The following is a 19,378-nucleotide window of genomic DNA, read 5'->3' as shown; positions in this document are numbered from 1 at the left end:
ACTTATAGTGGGGACAAAGAATGCAGAATTTACAGGCCACAAGGACATTGGTAGAAGCCCTAGGATGAGAAAGAAACTAATAAAGATAACTTAGGAAGCATGCTGAATCAGCTCTTACTGGGTTAAGGTAGTTCCAGCAAGGGGAGATTGTGACCACCAACTCATGGCCCACTGAGTCAAGAAACCCACTGACCCTAAAGAAGAGAAACACTGAGCATGTGATCTAATTGTCTTGAGAAGCCAAGACAATCATTACCCAACAGAATATAGAATACTAATTAATAAGAGAACTCAGTAACTTGTAGTCAATGAACATTAATGCCATTTTTTGCTAAAATGTACAAAGAGAGAAAAGTTCTGGTAGTCGCCATGCTGGCTTTGTGGATTTGCCACCCAGCCCCCTCTCAACAGAATTGTAGATGAATCAAGCGCCTCGACTTTGTGTGTGGATTGGCTTCTTGCGGGTGGCAGAACTGCTCTTGGGACAACAGCGAGAAGGGCTGCCAGCCCCCGGCAGAGAAACAAGCAGGGCATTTGATAAGGCGAGGGAGTGCTTCGGATGCTCTGGGGGAGAGAGGAGCGCCAGGGCGCAGGTGTGAAGCAGTGCCTCGGGCGGCGGGGCTATCGCGAGAGGCGGCAGCCGAGCCACAGCCGGCACACGCTGTCGGGAAAAGCCGCGCCCTGCGGGGAAATCGAAAGCGATAGCGGCGGGGAGAGGAGCCGTCGGGCAGCCATGGAGGGGCAGCGGCCGTGCGCCTTCCCGCTGCTGGTGCGAGGGGACTGGGGCGCCGCCGAGCCGCCGCCCGCGCTCAGGAAGAAGCTGCTCTGCTACTTCCAGAGCCAGAAGCGCTCGGGCGGCGGCGAGTGCGAGCTGCGGGTCGGGACCGACACCGGGACCGGACACATCCTCGTCTGCTTCGCCTGCCCCGAGGGTGAGCGGCCGGGCCGGGCCGAGGGGACCCGGCCAGGGCAGGGGCCGGGACATGGATTGGTGTGTGGGCTCCCTGCGGAGGTGTTGGGGTCGTAACTTACAAGTCTAAACTTTCTGCAGGTTAAAAGAAACGTACTTAGTTGTTGCAATATGGAATAGACAGTATGTAAACGTGGTGTGATTCTTGCAGGTGTCCTGTGTAGGTCCAAAAGTTGGACTCGATGATATTTGTGAGTCCCTTCTAGCTCAGAATATGACATTTACTTATATATATGCTTAGATTTGGTGCTTCTGGATTGTGTTTGGCATAAAAGCTGTAAGCGAATAAATATATCCTAGGAGGAATGTATACATACATGCTCATTTTGATGCGCAATAGTATTCTCTAAACTGCACTCGGAATAATAAATCTTATGTTAATCTAACAATTAGATTCGTTACAGATATATATGTAAAATATGGCGTCTGCAACATGCACATATTTTTATAAATTTGCAGCAAGCTGGAAAAGATTTAGCTGCAGTTGAGTTTTATGTATATATGCACATGCACGTATGTGCAGAAGCACACAGATACCGCTACCCATATCTATATACAATTTTTCCTTTTCTTGCCTTAACATGCTTCCCAGGTGCTGGCTCTCCCTTCCGGTAAGTTCTGGACATACAGCCCCAAGCCATTTCGGCGCTTTGTGGAAGAGGATGTTCAAGGCGTGGGGGGCCGGTACCGGAACTCTCCGGGTACCACCATGAAACCCATGATAGAGCCAAGTTTTGCATCTCTGGCTGTTCTCTGCTGCTCTTCCTGTTTGTTTTTTAAGGAAGAAAGCCTTGCACATACTGCGTCGGTGTTAGGAGTTTAAAGCTCTCATTTTGCGGGACCGTGTATCTGTACATCGTTGTTCCGGCCAAGGCGAGGTTAACTTTTCCAGGAGCCGGGAGGGGCCCAGCCAGCTCCCTGGGCTGTTCCATCCCACCGTAGCCACAGGCTGCGGGCTCGGAAAGGGCCGGAGTTTCTCCGGGTGTTGCCGAGCGCGGGGTCGGCTGAGCGGCGGCGCCTTCACCTGTTTTGTACACTCTGTTATCGGTATTGGTGTTGTTCCCGCCCGTTTTTCTTACTTCATTGCTGTTTGTAGTCTATTGTTCTCATCTCGTCCTGCGATCCTTAATTTTGTGCCTTCAGTTCTCTTCTCCATCCTGCCGCGGAGGGGGGAGGGGGATGGAGGGGGAAGGGAAGCGAGCGGCGAGGTCTGGCGTGTTTGGGTGGGAAACAAATTGCAGAACACCGTTCCTAAACCGCGATAGTGTCATGTGCCATGTAATGTAAAGCTGTGTTTCCGTTCAGATTTTCACAGGACTTTTTTTGGTTTTATTTAGTCAAGCAACGAGTTCTTGAGAGACAGTCTCATCAGCTGCATTTGGGAGGAGAAGAAAAATTGAGGTTGATTGTCACAGAGCCTGAAGCGGCACTAGCTACTAAAGAGGAGACATGTGAAGAAAAATCAGGTCTCACAAAGGTGAATAAAAATTGTAATCCTAATCAGAGTTTTGAAATAGTGGGTAAGAGTGTCTAATCTGTCACTGACATTTGGCTTTCATTTTATTTTAGGCTTTGGATGCCATGAGTAGCCTTCAAATAAAAGGTAAAATGTTACCCAACACTGTGTGCTGATTCTTCATAAAACAAAAATGTTGGGGCTTATCTCCACACAGGGGTTCATGTTCTCCAAGTTGTCATCTGTTTTTTAGTTATGCTAGAGAGGAACTTGAAAATCTTGAGATCCTGCTCTCAGTTGCTTCATTGGGTCAGCCTGGCTTTCGGTTTTGGCTTTTTGGTATTTTCTTCATTGTTCACAGTGGAGGAGATGACTCCTCCAGTAGTTTAGAAATTAGTAACTAGCATCTGAAGAACTGCTGCTTCTTATTTCTCTAGTTTTCTTCTTGTTTATGGTGGTAGGCCTTCAAAGGCAGCTGTTCTCTGGAAATGTTATGGGTTTGGTATCAGTAGTTTTTGTACCTCGGTGAGCAGGCAGAGACAGCCTGTTGGTCATTCCAGTCTGGAGATTCTCTCGCACCTCTGCCCTCATCTGTCTGCAAAGCTGGAGATGTGCTTGCCTCTGGCAGCCACTGGACTTCTGGGATACTCAGTGGGCACCTCTGTTATATTTTCTGTTTGCAAAATGTTGTTGCATCCCTGTGAGCCCTTTGTGTGCATGGGCCCTCCAGCACTGTCATGCTGCACTGATGGCAGGGCACAGGGGTTGTCAGGAGGCTTTACATCAAATCACACAAAACTACTTGTGGCCTATGGTGTCTGTGGATGTCCTGAGCTATGTTCAGGCTTGTTTTGCCTGCATGTGGGCTAAGAAACAGATGCAGAGGCTGCAAGGTCTCTCCCAACCCTTACCAACATCTGAACAGTTTTGGCCTGTTATCTCAATGGATTTTAGTTCAGTTTAGCTTCTGACTCAGAGACATACCAGTGACCTTGGACATGTTTACTCCGGTCTGTTTTTGTGCCACCAAAGAAGCTGCCTGCAGCCCTGTGGAATATTGCACCTGGGCTGTTTTAGTTCTCAAAAAGTTCAGTGGTACCCTGCAGTATTTGTTTGGTATTTATCTCATGGGAAGAAAAAGGAGAGAAAGGATAAGAAGAATCTGTTTATTCCAGGAAATGTGGACCAGCATTTTATGTGTCTTATCTTTCTGCTGCAGATGATACACAAGGCTTGAAGAAAGCAGTGATTTTTGCTTCAAACAGTGAACTCCAGGAGGAGGTTGGCTCTGGAGAAGCCTCACCTTTGGTGGTATTTGAGAACATAGAGAAATGCAGGCCAGACTGCTTACAGATGCTGTTGGAGAACATCAGTGGCCTGACTGTAGATGCTGACTTTACTGTTGAACTGATACCTGAAATAAATGCTGCTGTTGCTACCTTTCCAAAAAGCATTGGTAAGGCAAGATGACACCATTATTAATTTCCATGTATAAGCATGAGTAATAGCTTTCAGATCTTGACTCCTCTCCCATTGCAGATCCAGACTATTCTTAAAAAGTACCTGGATTGCAGTCTCTCAAGAAAAATGTCTTATATACAGCCCCACAAAAGTGCCTGTGATCCAAATGTTATACTGAAAAAAGAAAATTGTGGCATCTTAATTGAAATTGGATAATAATGTCTTGCTCTTTCTTATTTTGGATTAGATGAAGAAGAATTAAAAGTGTACTGAATGTGGCAATTATATAAAATCTCCTTTAAAGAAGACAGTATACTTACAAGATGGGAACAGAGACATAGTGGGGGTGAATAGCAGAGAGTAGCATTCTTGTGCACTCTTCCCCTTTTTTATTACAATGCAGAGTTATTTGGCACCAGAGACAGTTTTGTTCCAAATACAGGGAGTAGCTGCTCATTTCTCTGCCTGAAGCAATAACCAAGCTGATAATGACACAGGAAAACAGTCATTTCATACTGCTCTTCCGTTTACAGATACTAAGGAATTTATTGAAAAATGTTCACAAAACAGAAGAGTCAGAGAATTCCAAATCACTGCCAGGCTCCTTGAGCCAACACAGACCATCAAGGTTGAAAACCTACCAGACAACGTTTCCATGGATTACCTCACGGTGTACTTTGAGAGCGCACGGAACGGAGGGGCGCCCGTGTCAGATGTCCGGCTCTTCCCTGAGGAGAACTCGGCCATCATTACTTTCTGTGACCACAGAGGTAACACTGTCCTTTGCCTGACCAAGGTACTCACAGGCAGATGGCCTGCAAGAAAATTACTGCAAATATGGGCATTAGGAGAAGCCTGGCTTTCTGTTGCTGAAGTCAGTGTACAGTGTTCTGTTCCTAGGAAGTGTTCTAAATGGAGAAATACTGCTGCATGTCAAGGGCTTCAGTATCTGTTGGGTTTTTTTGTTTGTTTATTTTGTTTTTTGTTACCAGAGATGTATTTTAATACCTGCCTTGTGCATGGGTTTTTCTCACTGGTGTTTTTTCTCCATTTGCAGAGGTTTTTATATGGAATATGAAATTAATTGTATTTACAGGTAGAGGGACAGAGCAGAATCTGTCAACGACTTCACATTGATTGCACAGTTAACTTTCAGAAACTAAATAAGGTCAAATATCCTCATTTCAATATTTTCATTATCAGGGAAGAGCAAACTTGTTACTATTTCTTGCATTCCTCGAATCACTGTCCAGTTTTTGTGCCAGTGCAACTTCTGGTAAATACTTGTTAGGAGACTCCTGGCTTAGTAAATTTAATCTGAGAAAAAGGCTTATCTGCCAGGTGGTTTTCTTACGACTCTCAGGATTTCCTGAAGAATATTTTGTACTTTAAGTTAAAATGGAATTTGGATCATTGTAATGGAGTTTTAAGTTCCTGCAAACATTAGCCTTTCTTTGATTAGTCCATTCCAACAAAAATGGCAAGAAAAAAAAGTAAGACTGCACTGACATTAAGAGTTTTTTGAGGATTATATTTGAGGATAAGGCCCTGCTCTGTGGAGGAGTTTCCTTGGGAAACATGCAGGGTGTAGCTCTGCATGGGAATGCAGACATGAGCATATTTACCAAACAAGTTGGAACCAAGCCTTTTATCTTGTCCCCTACAGAGTAGTTTGGAAAACAGAAAGACATAAAAACAGCTCTTTGAAAGGAAAGAAAAAGAAAAGGAAAATCAGTGTAATCTCTAAGAACAGAGACATTTGCCTGATTTGAAGTTCATGATAAATGCTTGTTTGTATGTATGTGCACTAACTTTTAGATCTAACCACGGTCTTGGAAAAGCGACATTTACTGGAACAGACGCTGATTTCTGTGCATCCATATTACCACTCCCTGGGAACAGCACTCTATGGAGAAGAAAGACCAGCTGTCAAGATGCCAGACCCCATTGAGGTGCCACTAGACCCATATGTATGGCAGTTTTTACAAAAGCATGCCGATGTGACCCAAAACATAAACCAGGAAATGGCAGTTTGCCATTCTGAGCTCGTATGGCCCCAAGCAGACTGTGCAAACCCAGAAGTTATGTTGTGCCCATCACCATCTCTCTGCAAGCAGAAAAAGCCAATGATTAAGTTGCTTAAGACATGGCAGCAAGATGCTTCCACTGAGTTCTCACGTATCATGGCACGTTACATATCTATAAAATGTGAAGTCAATTCATCAGGTTGGGAAGATGTGAAAAAAAGACTGTCCAAAGATGTTGGTCTGATCATAACTGATATTTCTGAGGAGATGGTGGTGATTGCAGGCAGCAGAGCAGCAGTGGACAGTGCAGAGAAAGAAGTGAGGGAATGCATGAAGCAAAGTGAAAGGGAAAAACAGAGCATAGAAATTTCTGTGTCAGTGATCCCAGGGAAGTATGCTGTGCTGCGCAATGCTGGGTTAGAAGAGAATATTCAGAAGGAATATCCATGCCTGAAGGTCTTTTACAATGACAAAAAAAAGACTGTTCAGTTGTGTGGATTACCTGCAGAAGTGTATAAAATCAAAGCTGACTTATTGGAAAAGGTATTGAGTATGCCATGTACATCAGTTACCATTGACCCCCATGTTTTCCACTATCTTCGGTCTGTAGATAATAAACGTACATCAGATGTGTTGTTCATTAAGGAAAATATTAATACTTTTTATGAACTTCAGGATGATACTGTGTTGCTATATGGAGGTGCTCCCAAAGATCTTCTAGAAGCGGAAAAGCAAATAAAAACAGGTTTAGGATACAAGTGCATCAGTGTGGGGGATGGTGAAGTCCTTAAAAAGGATGAGTGGAAGAGTCTTCTTTTCTCCTCTCTGAACACATATAGTTCTTCCCAGGAAGTTGTCATCTCTTGGCAGTCTGTTGGAAAAGAAAATAAAATGATTATTGCTGGCTTTTCTAAGGCTGTAACACAGGTCTATCAGAGACTTAATGATTTTATAGATAGAAACGCACCCATTGAAAAAGTAATCCCAGTTAATTCAGTGGTGATAGTGCAGTTTGTAGAGAATGTGAAGTCTGGTGTTTGTGGAGAATTGAAGAAGAAAGGTGTGACAGTACGTTTTGACACCAAGACACCATGTATTTCCCTGAGGGGACCAAGAGAAGAAGTGCCAGAAGCATTCATCATGTTGGAAAAAATGGTCTCCTCCCTTTACTCAAAAAATGTGCTAATTGACAAACCAGGCGCAAAGGAGGTCTTCACTGAGAGGAAAGATTTTTGTACTTCAGAAGCAAAGAAGAAATTCAGCTGTGTCATTAGGATGAAGGAAGAAGAAGAAGAACAGAAGGGCAGAAAAACTGATGATAAAGTGGAAAGAAAGGTCTGCTATGAAAAAAAACTGCCAGGAGGAATTGTGGTAGGAGTGTATAAAGGTGACTTGTGTGACTACCCTGTTGATGTTGTGGTGAATGCATCTAATGAAAAACTGAAACACATTGGTGGCCTTGCTGAAGCCCTGTCAAGAGCAGCTGGCCCAGCACTGCAGCAGGAGTGTGATGAGCTGATGAGGAAGCTCGGGAATTTGCAGCCCGGCTGCGCAGTGATCACATGTGCCGGGAAACTGCCCTGCAAGAACATCATTCAAGCTGTTGGGCCCAGGTGGGATGTGAAGGAATCACAAAGGTGCATGTTGTTGTTAAAAAAGACAGTGAAAAAATGCCTACAACTAGCTGAAATATACAATCATTGTTCCATTGCTCTGCCTGTTATAAGTGGAGGGATTTTTGGCTTTCCACCACAGATGTATGCAATTTTTATTGTGTCCTCCATCAAGGAGACCTTGGAAGAATTCATGGACGACAGCAGCTTGAAGGAGGTCCATCTCGTTTGTAATTCAGAAGAAATAGTTCACACTCTGAGTGAGACAGTAAAAAAAGTATTTTCAGCTAATTCATTCTCCACAAAACAGCTGATGCTGAAAAAAAGCCAGGAGAATAGAAAAGGGGATCTGAAGATGGTTACAACAAATGAAGGGCTTTGCATCCGAGTGGAGAAGAAAAATATTCAAGAAGCCATGGTAAGTCTTTACTTTTCTGACTCCTTTCGAACTTGATGGCAAGTTTGAATGAAAAAGGAAGGACAGTAGGTTTCACAAGCACTTGCTGCATAAGGAAAGAACAGCTGTGTGCTAGCTAAACAAGGATGCAAGCTTGCAAAACTTGAGTGTAGGTTGAGATCTGTCACTTCAGCCATTTCTAGAGGACAGCTGTGAATTTCTGGATGTTTTAATTCACAGCTTGATCTTGTTGGTTTTCCAGATCTGAGAACAACTTGTAAAAGAGTTTGCTTTTTTTTTCCTGAAGGGGAAATACTAAAGTATTTTGTAAAAGTAGCTATCTTGGTTGGATATTAGGGGAAATAGGTACTTCTCTGTGCTCTTGGTTTGGGTATCCACTGGCATCTTGGGTTTTTTTTGCTGTGTGTTTTAATCTTGGTGCATATTTTTGCTTGAATTCTAGCTGTAGCTATTTTCATTGCAATCTTGTTGCAGACGGATGTTCTGGTCAACAGTGTTGGCACAGATCTGCAGTTTGGTGTGGGGCCTCTTTGCAAAGCCTTGCTGGAAAAGGCTGGACCAGCTCTCCAAGATGAGTTTGACACTGAAAAACAAAATCAGGTTGCTGGTGCTGGGAGTGTGCTCTGCACTAGTGGATGTGCTATGGCCTGCAAGTCCATCTTTCATGTCATACTACCCAAGTGGAATGGAGGACAGACAGAGAAGGTATATCTTAACTATATATAAGACAAGGTATATTTTAATTATTAACCCCCCAGCTACATATTTATTTGGGATCTGTCCTGAAATTTCAGGTTTAAACCTAGTTAATTTAGATTACTTGACTCCATTTTCTTCTGTTGGAGTGACCTTAAAGATGTCTTGATGTATTCGGAGCTGCTTGTCATACCACTTTCTTTGGAACTAATAATAAATGATGCCTTTAGGAAAAAAAAGTACCTTTGCTGTGTTTTACAGGTCCTAGAAGATGTGATTGATTTGTGCTTGAAGAAAACTGAAGAACTTGGACTGAAATCGATCGCTTTCCCAGCTGTTGGGACTGGAGGATTTGGATTTCCTAAATTCACTGTTTCTAAGTTAATGTTTGATGTGGTATTCAGGTTCAGTAGTAGTCACACTTGGAAGAATCTCCAGGAAGTTCATTTTTTCTTGAATCCACAAGATACTGATAACATTCAGGTAATTCTTCTCAGGACAAAGCTGTATTTGTAACATACTGCTCTAGTTACACATTAATAATCTGGTTTACTTATACTGCTTTCTAAGGGGTGATAATTTAGCACTTCCTTACTGCTGTGGACCAGTGACATTGGGATGTCTTTCCAGTGTCTCTGAAGTACAAACTCTCAACAAGCAGAAGCTGCAGACAAAATATGCCCTGCTGTTGGCTCTGTAAATGCCTGTAGATGTTCCCTCATCTTCTGACAGAGGAGTTCTAGCAATCCAGAGCTATCTCTCGTCACACTGTCCCCACTGGGTCTTCTGCTGTTAATAACACTTAAATAAGACTATAAAATGTGTGAGGTGCCTCAGTGAGAGCTGCATGATTGTTAATGTTGTTTACAGAAACATTCGGTGTACATACTGTGAAATACTATCTTGCCTACTTTTTTTTCTCTTCTTAGGCTTTTACCACTGAGCTAGAACTTAGGGCAGGTGGAAGTTGCAGTGCTGCAGCAGCACAGCCAAGTAAGTTGTGTAGGGGTGGGACAGAATGTAAATACTGTTAAGTGGTTTTATGTGTATCAGGCAACAGAAGAAATATCATCAGGACACGGGACATTTTTTTTCCTCCTAATGGACTTGCATTTGTAAATGTCATTGTAAAATTCTTAGGGAAGAATTTATTTTGTTGAGGCCATGCTGAACTTTCAGTGTGGCCAGTCTTACCAAAACAAAAAGGGTGTTCTGCCAGAAGACATAGTAGTTTGTCCTGCTCAAAGGATATAAGGACTTGCAATCACTTGGCCAAACAAGCCATAAATAACATGTATTTCTTGTAGCTTTAATCTCCTACATATATATATATATTTATATTAATATATACAGGAATAATTTCCTTTCCATTTATCATTTGACAACAGTGGGACACAATAGCCAAAACATGAGTGTACTGCATCAAGGGCAGAGGCTTATTCATAAGGATATAAAGGTCTTCCTCCTCAGTTGCTGAGTATCAGAGAGATGAAGTTAAGAGTGGGCAGATAAAATATGAGTTAGCTAAGTTTAGACTAGAGGAAAGGAACAGTTTTTTATCCTTTAAGGTAAATATGAAATAACTTACAAAAGGGATGTGATATGATCTCCATTACTGGCAGCTCTTAAGCTGGATGCATCGTTTCTTGTAAGAATTAATTCAGGAAACTGTTACAGAGCTGGTCAGATCAGATTAACCCTGAAGCCATTTTCTGAATTCATATTGCATAAATTTACAGGAATAGAAATGGTTTCACTTTCACAGTGTTTAAAGAGGAAGAATACTGTGCCTCCCAGCTTTCAGAGATGGAATAAAGAGAAAAACATCAAACTGATCTAGAGCATAGTCCTTAAAAGGATAAGTGGAAGTTTCAATCAGTGGACGAGAATAATACTCCAAACTAAAGGAGAAGTGAGTTAATATATTTTTCTTTCCCTTGCAGGTTTCATGAGGCCTGTTTCTGATGAACTGTTGAGAGTTCATGAAATGAAGATTGGTTCCATCACACTCCAAGTAATTAGTGGAGATATTACTAAGGAAGATACAGAGGTTATTGTAAACATATCAAATTCATCATTTGATGCCAAAACAGGTATTATATTGAATATGTGGTTCTTTAGCAATAAATCTAGTCTAGGGAGTACAGGAAAGAATTGTCCACAAGGGAAACTCTTATGAAACATTTTTCAGATGAGAGATACAGAGTTGTGATTAGTCAGGAAATTGATCTTAAACGTTTTTCTTACACATCCTGAATATTTGATTTACTTTCCAAACAAAAGGCCATTTTTTTCTTGCTTAAAACCAAAATGTTTAAATGGAATTTTTAGATAAAGTATAATTCTGAAAAAATGCTCTTTTCCTAAAATGTTTCACTGTAAGACAAAGCCCTGTAAGAAGCAGAGGATTTTAACATAGTGAATTATAAGCATGAAAATACCAAATGTTGTAGTTCAAAGCCATTGGAGAGTTTGGTGAGGGACATATGGGTTTGTCGAGTGAAACAATGAAATAGGAGTTGTTCTTAATGACTTGTGATTAATCAGCAGTGAAGGAAATGTTCTCTCTGTAGCCAGTGCAGTGTGTCATGGACAGTATGTAGGGAAACTGGCAAGGTTTTGAACTTTGTGCTATCTTGCCATATAGCAATTGAGGTCATGTGTAGAGTACAGAAGTTGGGTAGAGTTTTGAGTAGAGATAGTTAAGGAGGCTTAATGACTGTGTGTGCTTTTTTTCTGTGATTTAAGGAGTCTGCAAAGCAATTATGGATGCTGCTGGTTCCCAGGTAGCAAACGAATGTGCTCAATACGGTATGTTAGAGCATACTGTTTTTTTGATAATTCTTTTTCTGTTGTTATCATTCTCTCTGAAAACTTAAAGTTGCTTTATAATACTCTGATGCCATAATTATTTTAGGTGAATAAGACAGCTTTCACTTTTAGGAACTTTAAAAAGTCCCCTTCCTGTTTTGACATATACTTTGAGAATTTTCCTTCTCATAGTTGTTTAGCAACAGCTAAAACGTCAGTGTGTTACACACTTTATTCTCATACTGGTTCCAAAACACAGCCCTATACTGGCTACTAAGAGGAAAATTAACTCTATCCCTACTGAAATCAGGATAATCCTGATCATAAGTTCCTCAATAGATTGCATTCTATCAGACCAGTAGAGCAGTGAAATTCCAGCGCACTGTGGTTGGCCTCTACAAGCACAGAAAGGGACACTTTAGATGCATAACCAAAATGTGCCTGCTCTGTGTCTGGAAACTGACTTCCAAGATGGAGTTTCCTGAATTTTTCTCCCAGCCTGTGGCTCTGTAGAAATATTTGTACAAACACACATATATCATTAACTTCAAATCAGGCAAATGTCTCTGTTCTTAGAACTATTACACTGATTTTACTTTTCTTTTTCTTTCATTTCAAAGAGCTATTTTCATGTCTTTCTGATTTCTAAACTACTCTGTAGGGGACATGATAAAATGCTTAGCTTCAACTTGTTTGGTAAATACACTCGTGTCTGATTCCCCTGCAGAGCTACACTCTGCTTGTTTTCCAAGGAAGCTCCACCACAGAGCAGGGCCTTATCAACATTCTACTATGAAACAGTCCTCACCTTCAACTTAAAATAAAACTCTTAGTGCAGTTTTACTTTTTTGTTGGAATACACAAAGCAAAGGAATGATCATGTTGGCAGGAACTTAAAACCCCATTACAATGTTCCAAATTACATTTTAACTTAATGTACAAAATGTTCTTCAGAAAACCCTGAGTCTCATGAGAAAACCACCTCTGGCAGATAAGCCTTCTTCTCAAAGTAAATTTATCAGCCTGATCTCAGTACTTGCAGAACATATTACAGTTGTTACATTTATGATCTGTGAGGTGGTCTGGAGCTCTGTGCTCATCAGTCCATTCATCCTCACAATATGACTCCATTTTGTATGCAAACATGAGTGCTTTGAGAAAACACAACCATATTTTTAAAAAGTCCATACTGTTCTTAGATCAGTTGCTCATAATCTTAATGATATTATTTCATCCACTCAGCTTTTCTGCAGAGTAAGAATTTGGGCTTTTAAGGAGTAAGTGGAATAAGAAAGGTTTTCACATATAAATTAATTTGTCATGCTTTTAGATGTATTCAAAGCCATCAGAAATTCTTATATTGTACTTAATACGAAAATACTTTGTAGCAGAGATGTTAGGAAATTAGAAAACACACATTTACTTGAATTAGTTTCTCCAAGAAACTCTGCAGAGTATTTACAAAGAAAACCAGAATCAAGTAAACCCACAATAAAATATCTCACAGTGGATTTCTTTCCACTTTTTCCACTTTTCTTGTAGCACCAGTATAACAATCAATATTACCAAAAGAGATTGCTGTTTTGTAAATATCTTTATCTTTTCTCTTCCAGCTGGGCAGTATCAAAATGGCTTTATTACTACACAGGGTGGGAACCTATTGTGCAGTAAAATCATCCATTTGATTACCAATAACCAGGTGAAGAGTCAGGTCTCCCAAGTGCTTCGTGAGTGTGAACAAAGGATGTACAAATCTGTTGCCTTCCCAGCTATTGGAACAGGTTTGTGTTTTCTTGGGAAAGCAATGTGTGATGGGGGTAGCTCAGAAACAGACAAACTCAGTAAGGGAACAGTAGACTTGCACAGAAACTGTTCACTAATATGTGCCTTTTATTTTTGTTTAGGTCAAGCAGGACAGAATTCAGCCAAGGTAGCTGATGAAATGTTGGATGCTATAGTGGAATTTGCAAGACAGCCATCAGTACAGCATTTACAGACAGTTAAGATTGTGATCTTCCAGACAAATATGCTCCCAGTCTTTTATGAAAGCATGAAGAAAAGAGAAGATTCAGGTTCATCCACAAGATCAGAACCACCAACAGAATCATGGTTTTCTATGTTTAAATGTAAGTTGGTGTGTTTTCTGTGTGCATGGGAATATAAAACTTAAGTTCTTTTATTTACAACTAATAATTGACATATTTATCCACAGCCTTTTTTTGGAACAGAAAGCAATCTTCTGAGAAGAAAAAGTCCATGATTTTGGAGAAGAAAGATGATTTAGTCACATTTCAAATTTGTGGAGAAAGCCGAGAAAAGGTGGATGCAACTGAGTCCTGGATAAAGAATTTAATTTTAAAGGAACAGTGTGAAAACATTATTTCAGATGAGGCAATTGAAAGTTTTGATGAGACGCACATTGCCATTTTGAAAGATCTCAGCCTAAGAAATAAAGTCAAAATTAAGTTTTTAAATGAGCTTTCTCCCCCTCAAATTAAAATTTCTGGTATTAGCAGGGATGTCTATTCCGTTTCTCTAGAAGTTCAAGACATGATCAAACAAATTAAGTCTACTGAAGAAGAGCAGTCCAAGGCAGAACTTCTTTCCAACCTGGTAGAATGGAGGTATCCAGGAAGCAACGGTAGCTTTGTTACTTTTGATAAACTGACAAATATGCAGCTGGAAAGTGCCAAAATGGCTAAAAAACTATACCTGGATGTCAGAATTAAAAATAAGAACTACAAGGTGGATCTGAATACTCTGAAGGCTACTGATGACCAAGGAAAAATTATAAATCTTCAACGTGTGACAAAGCATGAAGGTAAATGACACTATTGGTAACTAAAAAAAAAAATGGATAATTATTATTGAATGATGATTTGGATAAATGCAGCTCATGTGTCCCAAAGAAGGAAGGTATTCCTTTTTTGCCTTTTTTTTTTCCTTTGGCCAGCAGTTTTGAGTTTCATAATCAGTGGGAAGTATGAGTGAAATCAGAACACCAGTTTTAAGTGCAAATATTATCTGCATATATGTGACTGGTGAGCATAGATTTCATGCTTAAGTCTGATGAAGGAAGTGGTGTATGAAGAATTCATAAAATTCTTCTGGGGTTTTAAACTTGTTTCAGTTAGATATTGGTATGGGGATAATTAGGCAAAATGTAAAGCCTTTGTAGTGTATAACAGAGCCAGTGATGTTTGGAAGAGCAAGAGTACTTGCTGAATGAAGTATTACTGAAGGTGTTGTCGTCTTGGTCCTCTCTATGCAGGTTTGTAAGATGTGCCTATGGAGCTGGAGCTAGTTGTCTGTCATAATAATGCAACCTCTGTTTTGCAGATCTGCAGTCAATAGAGCTCCCTAAGGAGTGGACAGACATGCAAAATGAACAGGTCAAAGTGGTGAAGCTCAAGCCATCGCATCCTGAATATAAAACTGTGGAGAAGATGTTTCGGACAACATGTTCCAACTATAACATAGAGAAGGTGATATCATATGGGGTGGGGAGGTGGGAAATGTCAATGCTTGGGCAAGAAACATTAATATACTTCCTAAATATTTGCTTATAAGGTCTCTGCAACCCAATACACCTTTTAAATGTCAGCATCCCCAGCACTGTACAGAGTGAATATAAATCAAAGCAAATTTCCTAAGAGCTGTTCAGTAATTTCTGACATCTAATAGTGCAAAACCAGTGACTGTCAGTCTTCAGGCTGACTCTTTGTTCAGTTAATGTGGTATTCACTAGTTAATATGGTATTTCCAATTAGGAAATTCTATACTGAAATGGAGGCATGAGCAAATGCATTCAGAATGCAAAGTTAAAATACAAAGTCCTTGCAGACTGACACAAAGCTTTGGACTAATTTACAGCTTCTCCCCTGTCATTCCAGAGCCTTTCAGGCTTGGCTGTCAGTTTTAACCAGTGTCAATATTTGATCCTGCTTATTTAGAAGTCTTCAACAAGTGCACAGAGATTTAATTGCCAGGGAGATAATGGAATTGTTCTGAATCAAGAGATAAACAGTAGAATATACAATCAAATTAGGAGTGAGAATAATATGTTTAAAAATTTTTCTTCTATCATGGGCTTCAAACACAAAAACACACAAAGAGAACAAAATATTAGTGTGCTACAGAAAAAAATCAAGTTATGACAATATGTCTTTTTCTGTTAAAAATGGAAACCTGTTACAGAAATGCCTTTGAGATTATACTTTGATGCAGAGACACTGCTTCCCCTTAAGCTATATCCACATTGTTGGTATAGGGAGCGAGCAACATCCATCCTCCCACCAAATGATTTTTATATAGTAGTTTCTTATGGGTTGCTAAGCTACACGTTAGAGGAAGCAATTTTGACTTGCAAGCTTAGATCTAGAAGAGAAACTTAAACTGAACCTAATGCTGTTGCTACAGTCTGTCCTTTAGTGAGAAAATCATCAGTAGATGATTAGGATGTATAGGATGCATCTTAGGTCATTGCCTTTAGCAGTGGTACAGTAGCCTGTTTCTAGAAATGACAATGCACAGCTACCATGACTGCTGGGGACCTAGCATACTAGGCAAGACAAATGTACACCCAAAATTACTGAGCTTGAAACTCTCTTGTGAGCTGCAGGAGGCTTACATATTCAGTTCCTTTACCCAAACCTCATGCTAACAGGACATAGTGAAAATTGCTATAATTCTGTCAGTTTGATTTCATTTTAATGCTTTCCTGCCATGATAAATATTCTTCTCTACCCTATTTATCTCTAGGATAAATATAGTTAATTTTGTAATTTTGCAGATTGAAAGAATACAAAATCGCATCCTCTGGCAGACATACCAACTAAAAAAAAAATTCATCTGTGAAAAGAACAAAAATCAAAATAATGAGAAGTTGCTATTTCATGGGACAGCTGCGTCCTCACTGAGGTCGATTAACTACTATGGATTTAATCGTGGGTATGCTGGAAAGAATGGTGAGTCATTATCCAAATCAGTTAATTTCCTAGGCATGTATGAGTACTACAGGATGTCAATGTTATTGTGCTTTCAGCACAACATGAAAGCTGAATTAAATTAGAGAGAACAATAATAAACAACTCCTGATATTAATCTATATGGACAGAGGAATTTTCCTGTTCAGTTAATCACTTGTTGCTGGATGCCACCATGTAAAGGGTATCAAAAAGAGTTCACTTACTCTGAAATGAAGCCTGGGCAGCTTTTAGGAATTGTTTTGTATCATCGTCATGGTTTTACCAAGAGAAAGGAAGGAGGAACAAGGAACACTGTTCAACTTCCTCAACTGAGGTAGCGGCTCCTAGCTGATGGCATCTCCTCTCCTCTTACACAAAGACAGGTAGCAAAGTAGAAGTGCAGATACTCCTCCTGTTACCTCCAGAGATTAGGACAGCATAAGATCCCACATCTGTACCAACTTTATGCTCACAAAATCTATGAGATCCATTAGTTAATTCTTAGCCTTTATAATAATAGTTATAATAGTTTATAATAGTTTTTAGAAACAACTTAAATATTTAGCATAAAGATATCCTGCATTAGTTCAAAGCTTGTTTTGTCCACTTCCACTAGTATGGTCATGTTATGTGTATTATTTGGCAGCATTTAAAGATGAAGAAAGTGGAGCATGGACTGAATTGAGGTGCTAGCTGATTTTAGTGGTCATGTAACCTCACTTAAAAAGTCCCTTACTTTTTTTTTTAATGTTTTCTTCCTTAAGACAGAACTGGACATGCCTAGGGCTAGTTTGATCTTGAGACAGCTGGGCAGCTTAACTCGGATCTAGTTGACACTTCAGTGGGGTCTGGATCCAAAAATAGACATTTCTCTGTCTGGATCCTCTGGAGGTACTTACTCTGAGATTTTATTGAATAAATTAAGCCCAACATACACAAAATGTATCAGGTTGTGCACAGGTAGGAGTGGCAGCCACCACTTCTTTTTGAAACATGACCAGAGGAGATGTAGTTTAGCTTTCCTGCTCTTTGGTAGTGTCATGAGGTTGGATTTACTCAGGAAGCGAAAGCCCCAGATATTCCTGTCATCTTTCTGCTTGTGGGTATTGACATCCACCTTTTCATCTCAGCTGTGATTAATGGCTGGGGAGGCACACTTGCCTTCTGTCAGGCTGGGTACCCAAGCAAAAGTATCCAAAAATCAGGGCAGCTGGATAGGAAGGACCTGTCTGGCTTAACCAGCTTTTTACCAATGCCAGGAAAAAGAAATTTGTCTTGAACAGTGATTCCTCTAACTTGCTGGGAAGTGTGACTAGAAAACTATAATTATAATTATATAGTCATTTTAATTCCAAAAGTCTCCGAAGAATTTAAGTTTGGTGGATTCCAGGCTAAACCATGCTAAACAGAGGAGACCTTTTCTCCATAGGAAAGGGAAGTCAAAACCTGGGTGTTGATACCTGGTATCTATGTGGGTTCATATTTGATTCTGATACAAAGAATTAGGACTAGAATTTTGTGTTTGAACTCTAACCACATTTACAGCTCCTGCAGAGTTAGGAAAGGAGTTTTCGATATTCTTAGGAGAATAAGAACACTAATTTTATTTGAAAATGTTGTGTTTCCTAACAGCTGCAGCCTTTGGAGATGGAACCTACTTTGCTGTTGAAGCACGTTACTCTGCTCGGAATACTTATTCCATTCCAGATACAAATGGCAAAAAGTACATGTACTTGGCTCGGGTCCTAACTGGGGAGTACTGTGCTGGGAAAGAGGGCCTAAAGACTCCACCACCAAAGAGCCAAACAGATCATACTGACCTGTACGACAGTGTGGTTAATGATGAGGCTAATCCAATGGTGTTTGTCATATTTAGTGACATTCAGGCATATCCACAGTACCTTATTACTTTCAAACTTTAGAATAACCTTAATAGTATAGAAAATTTTAGTGCTTTTTACATGTAAGAATTTAAGGGCAATTTTTTGTTCTTTTTACATCTACGTTTCTTCTTTATTAATCTATCCATGTGTTGAAATGTGTCTTCAAATTATCAACAGAAGGACTAGCATAAGCAAATATTTTGGAGCATGCTATTTCAGTACTCAAATTTCAAGTTCAGTTATGCAGAGATGTAGGGAAGAGCTGTGAGAACAGCTCTGACTTCTTCCTAGGCAAGGCAGAGGGGAGTGGTAGGAGAGGAAGCTGCTCTGCCTTACCTGTGGCCAGCAGTAAGAGGTGTGGGGTAGGTCAGAGCACCTCTGCATGTTCCTGTTTCCAGTAGTCACCATAGAGCACCTTCTTGTGAGGATTTATTTAAAGTTTCAAGATTGTAAAGAGGGACTTTTAATTTTTTTTCTTTTCAATACTAAAGCATTAACCTTTCTGTAGAATCGCCAATTTGTAGAATCAGTTACAGAGACATAAATCAGTTCACATGCTTAAACCATTTGAAAATTTTTAAAGTTCTGTAAAAAAATTAAACAATGGCATTTTTACAACTTTGCCAGTGGCTCTTTTAATCACATCATAATCTTAAAACTGCCAATCAAAAGCTATATTGACTGGTTTAATAAAATAGTTTCAAACAGCTACATTGTATTGCTGAGCTGCAACAATCAATTAGAAGTGTTGCTTCACATTCAGTATGTTACAGTGATGCAATAAAGATTTTGAAGACAGTTTTCTTGTATTGTCTGAGTGATATGACTTGTGCATACAAATTCCAGGTAAAATTATTCTGCTTTAGTTGAAAAAAGACCTGTGGTGCAAATAGCTGCCACAATGTCTTAAAACTTCATCATGATATTCTCATTACCTGCAAAGAGGAAAAGGGTTTACAGTATCTGAAGACTGCAATATAAAACATTTCTGCTTTTCACATCAGGTGCCCGTGCAGCACTTCAGATGAATGTCCTGCATAAATTCCCATTTAAAGCAAAGTAGAGTTTTACCCACT

The 19,378-nt window shown here is 40.1% G+C and overlaps 1 protein-coding gene across 2 annotated transcripts; it reads left to right on the top strand.

Annotated features, from left to right (window-relative positions):
- Positions 1-544: 544 nt before the first annotated feature.
- LOC107207485 (protein mono-ADP-ribosyltransferase PARP14-like) lies at positions 545-19,100 on the top strand. Of its 2 annotated transcripts, none has more exons than XM_015634677.1 (17): positions 545-932; positions 2,308-2,447; positions 2,540-2,573; positions 3,646-3,882; positions 4,421-4,657; positions 5,706-7,945; positions 8,420-8,650; positions 8,903-9,124; positions 9,571-9,634; positions 10,585-10,734; positions 11,390-11,452; positions 13,066-13,233; positions 13,357-13,578; positions 13,665-14,273; positions 14,792-14,937; positions 16,245-16,419; positions 18,052-19,100. In XM_015634677.1, exons 1-17 carry the CDS (start codon positions 560-562, stop codon positions 18,339-18,341), a joined length of 5,601 nt encoding a protein of 1,866 aa, XP_015490163.1. In that variant the 5' UTR covers positions 545-559; the 3' UTR covers positions 18,342-19,100. The 2 variants fall into 2 exon arrangements, with proteins under 2 accessions (XP_015490163.1, XP_033372122.1); XM_033516231.1 differs by lacking the exon at positions 545-932 and adding an exon at positions 1,787-2,017.
- Positions 19,101-19,378: the final 278 nt, after the last annotated feature.

This window comes from Parus major, chromosome 7, assembly GCF_001522545.3.
Source record: "Parus major isolate Abel chromosome 7, Parus_major1.1, whole genome shotgun sequence".
NCBI classification, from domain to species: domain Eukaryota; kingdom Metazoa; phylum Chordata; class Aves; order Passeriformes; family Paridae; genus Parus; species Parus major.
The sequence above is the reverse complement of the archived record's forward strand: the minus strand, read 5'-3'. Positions and strand labels throughout refer to the sequence as shown.